General features: G+C 40.8%; 1 protein-coding gene across 2 annotated transcripts in view; it reads left to right on the top strand.

Annotated features, from left to right (window-relative positions):
• dyrk1b (dual-specificity tyrosine-(Y)-phosphorylation regulated kinase 1B) overlaps nt 1–12975 on the top strand; it is a 229835-nt gene that overhangs the window by 177962 nt on the left and 38898 nt on the right. For both annotated transcript variants that reach the window (XM_034173932.1, XM_034173931.1), the window contains one exon: nt 12430–12576. In XM_034173932.1, the coding sequence (XP_034029823.1) occupies nt 12430–12576 (147 nt within the window). The remainder of the gene's footprint in view (nt 1–12429; nt 12577–12975) is intronic.

A 12975-nucleotide genomic window follows, 5' to 3' on the forward strand; every position in this document is an offset into this window, starting at 1 on the left:
AGGAGGGGCTCCGTAAGAAGCATTTCAAGGTCCTGGAGTGGCCTGGCCAGTCTCTGAACTCAATAGAAAATCTTTGGAGGGAGCTGAAAGTCCAAACCTGAAAGATCTAGAGAAGATCTGTATGGAGTCGTCGACCAAAATCCCTGCTGCAGTGTGTGCAAACCTGGTGAAAAACTACAGGAGACGTTTGACCTCTGTAATTGCAAACAAAGGCTACTGTACCAAATATTAACATTGATTTTCACAGGTGTTCAAATACTTATTTGCAGCAGTAACATACAAATAAATTATTAAAAAATCATATATTGTGATTTCCGGATTTTTTTTTTTTTTTGATTATGTCTCTCACAGTGGACATGCACCTAAGATGAAAATTTCAGACCCTCCATGATTTCTAAGTGGAAGAACTTGCAAAATCGCAGGGTGTTCAAATACTTATTTTCCTCACTGTAGGTGTGTAAATCAACTGGTAAATTGAGAGTCTCATTTTATGCCTCATTCATAGGTGTTTCAAATGTGGTTTAGATAGCAGTTTTGCATGCACGCTTACACTCTAAAGCCTAAAGCCTGTTGAATCGCATCCAAAAAAACAATCACAGAAGATGCAGAGCGTGGCATAAAAATCATTATGGAAGACAAATGATGTGACAAAATTGAGCAGCAGCACAACAGCTGCTGCAGTGGATAGATAGTTGCTTTTGATAGTTTTCCTGGCTGGTTGTGATCGAGGATCCAAGGCTGTACTGTACTGTGGTATAGTGGAAGTGGCAACGTGTGGCACCATCACATGCTCCCTGTGCTGACCCTGGTAGCGTGTATTGCAAATGTAATATAAAACCTGTCTCATAAATGGATCATAATGACTTACAAAATCACATTACTCTGTTCTCAACTTTTGAGTGAAAATGTTAATTCTCTGCTTATGAGAGGTCATCTGCTGTATCTTCTCTGGACACTTTTCAGCAACATGTCAGGTGACCACTAAAGTATGTGTAGAAGTTGTAAGTTGTTGAGCGTGTTTGTATTCTGTGTTCAAAATATGTTAAATGTTCTCAGTGTACTTTGAGGTACATAATTATTGCAAGTCATGATTATGTGTTGTATTTATTCTTATGAAATGGAATACACTGGTAAACTACATGAGTTTAACTGTTTTCAGTGTTCCAAAAACTGTTGCAGTATTTTTATAGTCTTCATGGCCTTACATGTATATATTTTCTTGGGATTTCATGTGTTGTGACTGTAACAATGAAAGTGTGCTTTATTTGCTGAAATTATATTTTGAGATGTATGTACTGTACATATCAAAGTTTGTAAATAAGATCCATAGCTCATCATTAACATTTCAGTTAGATAGACTAATCAGTGGATTGTTTGGTTTTCAATTAGATAGACTAATCAGTGGATTGTTTGCTGTTGTGACGCTCTTCCGAACGTTACACGGTTGTATACGTTTCTTTTCTTTCTGTTTAGCACTTTTCTGGTAGTTGTGTATCTACTCTTAATCTTATTTAACTACAGTCCTGTTGTTATTTGCTAGCGGTTAGCATTCGCTAGCGGTTAGCTTTCCTTAGCTAGGTCGACGCCCCCCCACGTTACTTTTATAGCTTTTTTTTAACCTGTTTTTTTAACCTTATTAGTGTTGCATTGTAACTAACTGCTGTGAATTTTAGGTCATTATTTTACTCCTGTGTAAATCGTAGGAGTGGCTAGCATTTTCACTAGTGGTTAGCTTGCGTTAGCTGGGTTGACCCCCCCGCATTTCTTTAATAATTCTGTTACTTTTGTTTTTCGTGTAACTGTTGTGAATTTTAGCTTTGTACTTTGTTCTTCTGTTAATCTTAGGAGTGGTTTACTCGTAGGAGTTTTTTGTTTGTTTTTTTTTTTACTGTTTACTGTTCCTGCAAGTCTGCCTTTCACACTGAATCCATCAGATGCATCAAAATCGGTCTAAAAAGCATTATTTTCAATGAGCCAGAGTGTGACATAGCAACCCCGCCCCCCTCCCTTTTTTTTTTTTTCTGCAGCTTCCAAAGAGTCATGTCTGACGTCATGCGTCGGATCCGTTGGATCCATTTTCCGACGGATTCCGATACTTTGACGGATTGGCCTGACGGATTCAGTGTGAAAGGCCCATAATACTAATGCTTCTGCTACTTTTTGCAGTGTAACTGCTGTGAATTTGAACTCATTTATTTATTTTTGTCTGCGAATCCTGTGTGAGCCCTATGAGTGGTTAGCTTATCATTAGTGGTTACCTCGTGCTTGCTTGGCTATACTCTTGAATTTCCTAGTGCACAAAGTACACTACTTTACACCCTCTGTAAATCCTGCGTGATGTTGGAAGATAGGATGGCTCTTTTAGAGAGCTGTATCCGTAAGTTAGAACAGCTTCTTAGCTTAGTGGAGTTAGATGTTACTCCAGATGAGGTTAGTGTTGGGCCGGCCAGTGTGCCCATTAGCATCAGCCTAGAAACACCGGCTGTGGAGGACGGCTTTTGGACTGTGGCTAGGCAGAGGAAGCCCCGTAGGGCTTGGTGCCCGGTTGTGGTACCCCGATCACACTCACTACTGCGAACTGTGAATCATTTCTCCCTCATGGATTTGCCTGATGTGAATTCTCTGAGCCCACAAGTGACTTCCACTCCTGTCTCCAGGCTGAAATGCCAGACTTTAGCACTTTAGTGATAGGGGGTTCTATCACCCACAAAGTCAGGTTACAGACGCCGGGTGATGTTAAATGTATTCCTGGGGCTACAGCTCCCGACATTGCATCCCATCTTAGGGTGCTGACGCTGCAGAAGGGAAGACAGACTAAGGAACATGACATGAGATATAGTCACATAGTTATTCACGTTGGCACCAATGATGTCAGGTTGAAGCACTCAGAGGTCACAAAAATGAACATAGAGAGGACTTATGACCTTGCCAGAAAGATGTGTTGGCATCAATTAATAGTCTCTGGTCCCCTCCCCTCCCAGGGTAACGATGAGGCGTTTAGCAGGCTAACATTGTTAAATAGGTGGCTGGAGCAATTTTGTAGACAGCAAGGCTTTAGCTTTATTGATAACTGGCCTTCATTCTGGGGCCGCTGTGGCTTGCTGATGCCAGACGGCCTCCACCCTACTGTCTGTGAACATAGAGTTCTACAGGGAGGGTAACATTAGGAATTTACAGCAGGCCATGGAGCAGATGATTAGAGACCCTGCAAGGCATTAGCTTAGCAGGGAAATTCGTGCAGAAAATCCACTATGGTGATAGTGCAATTTATCTGCCAGGGAGGGAAATTCAACAAGTTGAGACTGTGGCCTGCTTCCGTAGATGTGTCCATAAAAATCATAGAGGGATATGCTTTGAAAACTTAATACCCATTTTTGCATTGGATGATGTTGAAATTGAGGATGGCCCAATGGTTGTTCCAGCAATATCAAAGATTTCATGTCTGCTACCTACAACTCGTGTGGAATATCTCAAACCTAAACCTACTTCCAGGCATCTTATATATGCTACTCTGGAACCACCCCTAAACCCAAACAGTCCAACTGTCAACCCCACTGAGGTCCTTAGTCTGGGTCTCATGAACATTAGGGATATGAATTGTACAACAACTCACCAATTCTTGGGGTGACAATTCGATTCAGAATCGATCTTTGATTGAAAGAGCTCTGAGAAATAGTTATATTACTTAAAAAATGTTTGTTTAAGAAAATGCAGCTTTACAAGGTTAATCAAGTGATTCTAGATGTAAATTTAGTTATCTGCTTTGCTCGATCAGAGTTGGCTGGCAGTTTAGTGAAGTGCTGGTCATTAGTCAGCAGAGACCGCTGCTCCACTTCTTTTAGCTCTGGGTGATGGCGTAGCATGTTGTCTTGCAGATTTGAAGTGTTTCCGAAGTACTTGACTTTCATTTTGCAGATTTTGCACACTGCATAAGTCATGTCAACCTCCTTCTTACGCAGCAAATAATAAAATCCAAAATGCGCCCAAACATTTGCCTTCAGCAAAGACAGTGCTGGCTGAATTAGCTCTTCGTCCGCCATGCTAAGCTGCAGCTCACGAATGTTTGAAGCACGCCGGACCCTCCCCCTCGCGGGGACGCTGTAGTACGGAAGCTGTTGCCTGACAAACAGTACACACAGCGAGTAAGCAAGAAAATGTTTAAAAAAAGCTTTTTAAAAATCAATTCTTGGACATTTTGGATCGATTCAGAATCATATTAAATAAGAATCACGATTCAGACAATCGATTTTTTCCGACACCCCTAATTAACATAAGATCACTATCCTCAAAATCGTTGTTGAGTAATGATCTAATTATTGATCATCACTTAGATATGATTGGGTTATGTAAAACCTGGCTTAAACCTATAGCTGTCCTCCTCTTAAATGAGGCCTGCCCACCAGCATATACATTTAGTCACGTCCCTCGTGATGCGAAGCAAGGCGGGGGTGTTGCTCTTATTTATAAATCTAGGTTTAGCTTATTAGCTGTTGGGGGTCACAAATATAACTCGTTTGAGCATCTGATTCTCCGCTCTACTCAGGATATTACACATTGCCAAGGTCAGAAGAATAAAAATCATCCGTATTACTTTGTCACTGGATATAGGCCTCCTGGCCCATACTCTGAATTCTTAGATGAATTTGATGCTTTTATCTCTAACTTGTCAGCTAGTGCAGATAACATTCTGATCATTGGTGACTTTAACGTTCATATAAATAAGCCTTCTGATCCCCTCTGCAAATCATTTATGGAAATTGTGGATGCATTAGGATTTCGCACATTAGTGGAAATACCCTGGATTTGGTTCTTGCACGTGGTATTGCTGTCACAAATATTGACATCATGCCTCTTACATCAGTGGTCTCTGATCACTCACTTATTAAGTTTACAGTTTCACTGCCGTGTTTAGTGGAACAACGACCTTATATATTACTGCGGTGATGGATCAACTCCTCAACTAAGACTGAACTCGAAGCTAGACTGCCTGATATCTTAGCTTCACATTTGACAACTACCCAATCAGTAGATAGTCTTGTGGATAGTTTAAACCTAATACTCTAAACTACACTCGACATGATTGCACCACCTTTATTAAAACCACGCCCCCCCAAAACACAGTCACCTTGGTTCAGTGATTACCTGCGTGACCTCAAGCATAAGGCTAGAGGTCTAGAACGGAAATGGCGTAGTTCAAAATTAGAAGTATTCCACCTTGCTTGGCATGATGCTATCTTAGACTATAAGCTTGCATTACTGGCTACAAAGTGGATCTGTTACATTGATTTGATTAACAAAAACAAGCATAACTCAGTTCTTGTTCGACATGGTAGCAACACTTATTCAGGGACAACCACCTGCAGTTTGCTGTCCTTTTACAGCACAAGATTTCCTGGATTAGTTTGAGAATAAAATAGAAGACATTAGGTTGAGCATATCCCAGCATGCCTTAACCCAGCCACTACACCCTACTATTGAGGTGGGTGCCATTACTGAGGTATTACCTAGATTTACAGAATTAGAGAGTATCTCTCTAGGCATGCTGACGAAACCCGTAACATCAACAAAAAGCACTACCTGTTTATTTGATCTTATACCAACAAAACTGTTTAAGGACCTGTGGCCCACACTTTGGCTGACTGTGCTGGAAATTATTAATCTTTCTTTAACTTCTGGATCTGTTCCTAAATGTTTCAAATCTGAAGTGATTAAACCATTACTTAAGAAACCTAATCTTGACCCTAGTGTATTTAAAAACTAGCGACCAATATCAAATCTATCATTTGGCTCTAAAATTCTGGAAAAAAAGTGGTTTCACAACAGCTTGTGGACTGTCTTACTGAGAATAATCTCTTTGAGCCACTTCAGTCTGCTTTTAGAAAATATCATTCCACAGAGACAGCTCTCACTAAAGTGGTGAATGATCTTCTGCTTACACTGGATTCAGACATCACTATGGTTCTTGTGCTGTTAGATCTCAGTGCTGCATTTGATTCCGTGGATCATCATATTCTACTTAATAGGCTGGAAAATCATTTTGGGATTACTGAGAGTGCCCTTGCACGGTTGACGTCATACTTGACCAGTCGTTCTCAGTGTGTTTTCTACAGTAACACCACCTCTAACCTTAATGACATGAAATTTGGGGTTCCACAGGGGTCCATCTTAGGCCCCATGCTTTTCTCCCTTTATATAGCACCCCTTGGGCTCATATTGCAGCGTTTTGGGATTACCTTTTACTGCTATGCTGATGATACTCAGTTATACATGCCAATAATTGCTTGTAATCCCATCCACATAAAATCCTTAGAAGATTGCTTTGCAGCAGTGAGAAGTTGGATGTCTAGAAACTTCCTACTTTTAAACTCTGATAAGACTGAAATGATGGTTCTTGGTCCAGTGAGACATTGGCCTCAATTGGACCAGTTAACGCTTAGCCTAGGTTCGTGTCTCATACATCACACTGACAAAGTGAGGAACCTAGGGGTAATTTTTGATCCTACATTGTCCTTTAACCTCCACATTAGAAATATTACGAGGACTGCTTTCTTCCACCTGCGAAATATAGCGAAGATTCGTCCCATCCTGTCTATGGCTGATGCTGAGACCCCGATCCATGCGTTTATCTCTTCTAAATTGGACTACTGCAATGTTTTATTTTCTGGCTTACCACAGTCCAGCATTCGGGCTCTCCAATTGGTTCAACATACTGCAGCCAGACTTTTGACATGAAGCAAAAAGTTCAACCACATTACACCCATTTTGGCATTCTTTCAATGGCTTCCTGTCCCAGTGAGATCATATTTTAAGGTTCTGCTAGTAGTCTATAAAATTGTTCACAGACTGGCACCACCCTACCTAGCTGACCTAATTAAACCTTACGTACCAGCCCGGGCTTTGCGTTCTCAGGGTGCAGGACTACTTTGTGTCCCTAGGATGAAGAAGTCTGCAGGTCATAGAACTTTCTATTATCATGCCTGTTCTGTGGAATGATCTCCCTGCGTCAATAAAACAGTCAGATTCTGTGGAGTCTTTTTTAAAACACCTCCTCTGATGTGTCAGACTCTTCCTTTCTGGGGATAGTTTGAGAAAAGCAGCAGCAGGGGCAGTTTGTTGTTTTTGTCCCTTAGGTGTTGAAATATAAAATAATAAAGAATAAAACAGTTTATAATAAAGAACAAAAATAATTATTTCAAATGGCATTGCTTTAACAAAGTGCTGAGTTGCCATAAAACAACACTGAAAGATATGTTATAAAATATATGGTGAAAAAGAGGTATTTTTGTTGCTGCAAATGAGCAATTAGCATAACCAGTTAACCATAAAACCTAAATCAAAAACTGTAACCTGACTCATTATATGTGCAACATTCTCTGTATAACTTGTAAACTATGTGGTCATTTCACAATGACATGTGACTCATGTCTCTTTCTCTAAAATTTTATTGTAGCATTATTAGTTATTACTATTATTATTGTTGCTATTATTATTAATATATAAATAAAAATAAATAAAGTATTATAATTTGTAATACATTTGACTCTTTTACGACAACAAACGCTGAGCCATTAATTATTATACAGAAAACAAATGCACAAACATGCTGAAATGCCAGCAGCTTAATGCTAACTTTAACATTGAAAACGCCATAGACATGCTAACATGTTAGCATTGGCGTTAGCATAAAATACATCTATCAACTGTTTCAGAAGACCAAAACAGGTCAGTTTAACATAAAGTAAATATTCCTCACAGACATATGCTCTTTAGGGTTTTAGTGGGGAAAAATTAAGATAAAGCAAAATAAAACAAACTAGGACTGCAAGCAGTCATATACGGGCCCTCGTTCCGCGCAACCACCTACCCAGGCCAGTGGGTGCCCTTGTGAACAGATGTGGGCATGTGCATACAGGGGCAACCACTCATCACACAGTTAAAATTTTAAACAAATCACACAGTGCATTAAGGAGTTATGACATGTTGATGGTTCATCCACTAGGGGCCGCTCAGTGTACAAACAGAGGGCCCAGGTGCGTTCAGGGGCCAACCATCATCACACTTGTGAAGTTTCAAGTCAATCAGGCAAAGCATGAAGGAGTTATCATAACTTGATGTTCCGTGGCGAAGGGTCAAAATGGCGGCGCCATAGCAGCCACACCCTTCAACATAGAGAAAAGCTTTCGATAACTTTTGGTCAGTATCATCTCTGGATGCTGTGAAAGAAATTTGAAGTGCATTGGACAAAATCCCTAGGAGGAGTTCGTTCAAATACGTGTGGAAATCATGGCAAAATGACAAGAAAACTCAAAATTGCCAACTTCCTGTTTGGAGTAGACCAATGGTGCAAGAGACGTCTTTGTACAGCTATGCAAGTCACACGTGTACCAATTTTCATCTCCCTCCTCCAAAAACCCCCTACGGGGAGGGTTTTTCGAAAGTTTCAAGGGGGCGCTATTGAGGCATTTAGCCCCGCCCATGGGCGACGCCCCTATGAATTGTAAGACGTTGTCGTGCTTGACCTGTGGATCAATTTTCATGATGATAAGACAAAATTAAAGCCGTCAAAAGGAAGAACATAATTTCATGGCGAAGGGGCGATATTCAGCACGCCGCCACATAGACGCCGTTACTCGTAACTTCACATTGATAATCGCCTACGTTCACCAACTCGTTCTGCATGTTTTAGAAGTGGAAGGAAGTTGATGGGGTCAACTATGTGACATCAGTGCCTGTTTAAGTATAATGTTCCATGGCGAAGGGTCAAAATGGCGGCGCCATAGTGGCCACACCCTTCGACATAGAGAAAAGCTTTTGATAACTTTTGATCATTATCGTCTCTGGATGCTGTGAAAGAAATTTGAAGTGCATTGGCCAAAATCCCTCGGAGGAGTTCGTTCAAATACATGTGGAAATCACGCCAAAATGACAAGAAAATTAAAAATGGCCGACTTCCTGTTTGGAGTAGACCCATGGTGCCAGACACTTTTTTGTACGTCTACGCAAGTCACACGTGTACCAATTTTCATCTCCCTACTCCAAAAAAAACCAATATGGGGAGGGGTTTTTGAAAGTTTCAAGGGGGCGCTATTGAGGCATTTTACCCCGCTCATGGGCAACGTCCCTATGAATTGTAAGACGTTGTTGTGCTTGACGTGTATCAATTTTCATGATGATATGACAAAATTAAAGCCGTCAAAAGGAAGAACGAAATTTCATGGCGAAAGGTCAATATTCGGCACGCCGCCACACGGGCGCCATTTGTCATAACTTCACAGCATTCATCGCCTGTGTTCACCAACTTGTTCTGCATGTTTTAGAAGTGGGATGAATTTGATTGGATTAATTATGTGACATCAGGACCTGTTAAAGTAAAAACAGGACATTTCCAGTTACCACCGGGGGCGCTATGGCGCAGGTGGGAAGTTAATATATGCAGACGTTCAGGGTGGAGCCCTCATCATGTCCATCAAGTTTGAAGGATCTACCATTAAGTATGTGGGCGTGACAGACATTCGAAGTGAAACGGCGCCCTCCGAAAAGCTCGCCAAAGTTTGACGAACCCTAGCAGCCACGCCTTTTGACCTAATTACATTCTTTTGATAACTTTTGATCACCATTGGGTCCTGATGATGTTGACCAAATTTGAAGACGATTGGATGAAATGCCTAGGATGAGTTCGTTCAAATGTAAGTCGTGGAAATGGCCAAAAACTGAAAAAATTACCTCAATATTGAAACTTAAAATCAAAATGGCCGACTTCCTGTTGACATTTCACCATGACAGTAACACACTTTTTTGTGCGTCCTAGCATGGTAAATATGTGTACTGAATTTCGTGAGGCTACGACGAAAAAACCCCAATGCGGAGGGGTTTTTGAAAATGTCTACGGGGCGCTATTTTGCGATTTCGCAGCAACCTTGTGCGCAACCCCCATAATATCGAATTTCTGATCCGGCCAGACGTCTTCGCAAAGTTTGGTGAGTTTTTGAGCATGGGAAGAGGCCGAAATTTCGATTTCAAAAGTGGTGATAATAATAATAATAATAATAACTAGGACTGCAAGCAGTCATATACGGGCCCTCGTTCCGCACGACCGCCTACCCAGGCCAGTGCGTGCCCTTGTGACCAGATGTGGGCATGTGCATACAGGGGCAACCGCTCATCACACAGTTAAAATTTCAAGCAAATCGCACAATGCATGGAGTTATGACATGTTGATGGTTCATCCACTAGGGGGCACTCAGTGTGCAAACAGAGGGGCCAGGTGTGTTCAGGGGCCAACCATCATCACACATGTGAGGTTTCAAGTCAATCAGGCAAAGCATGATATTTAATTGATATTTAATTTGATATTTAATTTAATGATATTGATATAAAACAAGGACGCGATCTACTTAAACTTGGCCACAATTTGTAAAACATGCACTCAATATTGTCGTCACATGTAAATGTTGGCTATTAGCCAACAAACCAAGTGACAGTGCAATACATTTCCCCATTAGAAATGGATCTTGTCAGGGTATATCATCATGGTTTGGGCGCACAAGGATATATAGAGAACTCCATCTGCCCAGCATGGCATCATCTGGAGTTTAAGCACATTAAAAAGGATGCTTAGGGCGAAGCGTCTTCCCGTCGTGAGGATGGCAATTTAGGTCATATTATGGAGTTCATTTTGAACGAAACGTTTTATTAATTAGAGGGCTCAATTAAAGGAAAACGTGCGCAGGAATTATCATGGCCAGGAAAACGTGTGCACGTTTTATTAATTTGAGAGCACGTTTTATTAATTCGTGGACTCAATTAAAGGAAAGGGTGCACACAAATTACCATTGTCAGAAAAAAATATCGCTTTAAGTGACCTCTCCCGGGTTCCTTAAAGGAACCGCAGCCAGCCAGTTTTTTTTTTCACATGCATGCATGAGCTAATCGTCCGTGAAGATAATTTTTATTAACTACACAGATGTATAATAAAACAAATGGTGACTGGTTTATAACACAATGATGACAGAGTTTGAGGGGGAGACAGAAAGAGGAACTGCAGTATTTTTTAGAACGGTGGCCCATGAACTCTTTGATAAACAGTGTTTTTTAGAACGGTGGCCCGTGAGCTCTTTGATAAACAGTGTTTTTTAGAACGGTGGCCTGTGAACTCTGATAAACAGTGTTTTTTAGAACGGTGGCCCATGAACTCTTTGATAAACAGTGTTTTTTAGAACGGTGGCCCGTGAACTCTTTGATAAACAGTGTTTTTTAAAACGGTGGCCCGTGAACTCTTTGATAAACAGTGTTTTTTAGAACAGTGTCCCGTGAACTCTTTGATAAACAGTGTTTTTTAAAACAGTGGCCTGTGAACTCTTTGATAAACAGTGTTTTTTAGAACGGTGGCCCGTGAACTCTTTGATAAACAGTGTTTTTTAGAACGGTGGCCCGTGAACTCTTTGATAAACAGTGTTTTTGAGAACGGTGGCCCATGAACTCTTTGATAAACAGTGTATTTTAGAATGGTGGCCAGTGAACTCTTTGATAAACTGTTTTTTAGAAGGGTGGCCCGTGAACTCTTTGATAAACAGTGTTTTTACAACGGTGACCCGTGAACTGTTTGATAAACAGTGTTTTTGAGAACGGTGGCCCATGAACTCTTTGATAACCAGTGTTTTTTAGAACTGTGGCCCGTGAACTCTGATAAACAGTGTTGTTTAGAATGGTGGGCCGTGAACTCTTTGATAAACAGTGTTTTTTAGAACGGTGGCCCGTGAAATCTTTGATAAACATTGTTTTTAGAATGGTGGTGTTAGGAAAATCCTGCCTGGACCCCATGGTTTTGTTTTTCACTTGTTTGCCCAAAGAGCCACAGTGGATGAAGTTTGGAGATGATCACATCACTGATCAGCACGGAGCTCTTGCTCATGTGCACATCAAAGAAGGAAGCTGCTGTTTGAAAAAATTCTTCAGTCTGTGGTTCACTGTTTTTCTGTGCGAGTCCTTACTGTACCAAGGACAGTGCTGAGGTTCTGTCTTGGAGGGAAAAAGTCACTGTATGGCGAAACATAAAAGATTATGAATTGTTTGCTTTCATTGTATAATTTCTCCTTGAATCTGCTCCATTTTTTGTAATTTATGACTGAAAGAACTTTGCCATCTGGCCTGACTGTAGATGGAATTTTGATTTATTATGTTTTATTTAAAACATTGTTTTATTGATGGTTCTTAAACCTGAAATCTAAGTGTGTTATGACAATCTGGATTTCAATGAAAATGACACCCAGTTTTGTGCTGTGGGCACAACACCTCACAGTGGACACTTACTGTTACTGCAGTGGCAACACTTAATTTTGGGAAGACTTTAAACAAAGAGTAACAAAGTCATTCTTTAAGATGTTTCTGTAACACTGACCTGCTTGCCTGTTCTTCTCCTCCTCCACTTAGATTTATCAGTACATCCAGAGCAGATTTTACCGCTCTCCTGAGGTCCTGCTGGGAATGCCCTACGACCTGGCCATCGACATGTGGTCTCTGGGATGTATCCTTGTGGAGATGCACACCGGAGAACCTCTCTTCAGTGGCTGTAATGAGGTAAGAAACACAGTCGACTCAAACTTTATCTCAGTGCTACTTAAAATGTAAAACAAGTCAGCAATTGTATAGTTCATAAACATTTGTGTGACTTCCTGATTACTTTTGATTATTTGTGTGTTTATTTCTTTGTCTCACGTGTGATTTAAAAAAATGTGTGTCAAAGGTAATCTGACTAAATGCAATACCTTGAGGCCTTGTATGATGCTGATACTGCTGCTGGGATGTTAAATACCTTGTGTGATGAGTTCTTGTGCCTGATTTTCCAATGAACTGCAAATTAAAATTTGGGTGAGATTGCAAGGCAGTGAAAATGCTGAGACTGGGCAAAGCTCCAAGGATCTACAGCATCGGAGCTGAGCTCCTCCAGGGGATGGAGATTCTATTCTTGTGGCATTG

This window comes from Thalassophryne amazonica, chromosome 7 (genome assembly GCF_902500255.1).
Source record: "Thalassophryne amazonica chromosome 7, fThaAma1.1, whole genome shotgun sequence".
Lineage (NCBI taxonomy): Eukaryota > Metazoa > Chordata > Actinopteri > Batrachoidiformes > Batrachoididae > Thalassophryne > Thalassophryne amazonica.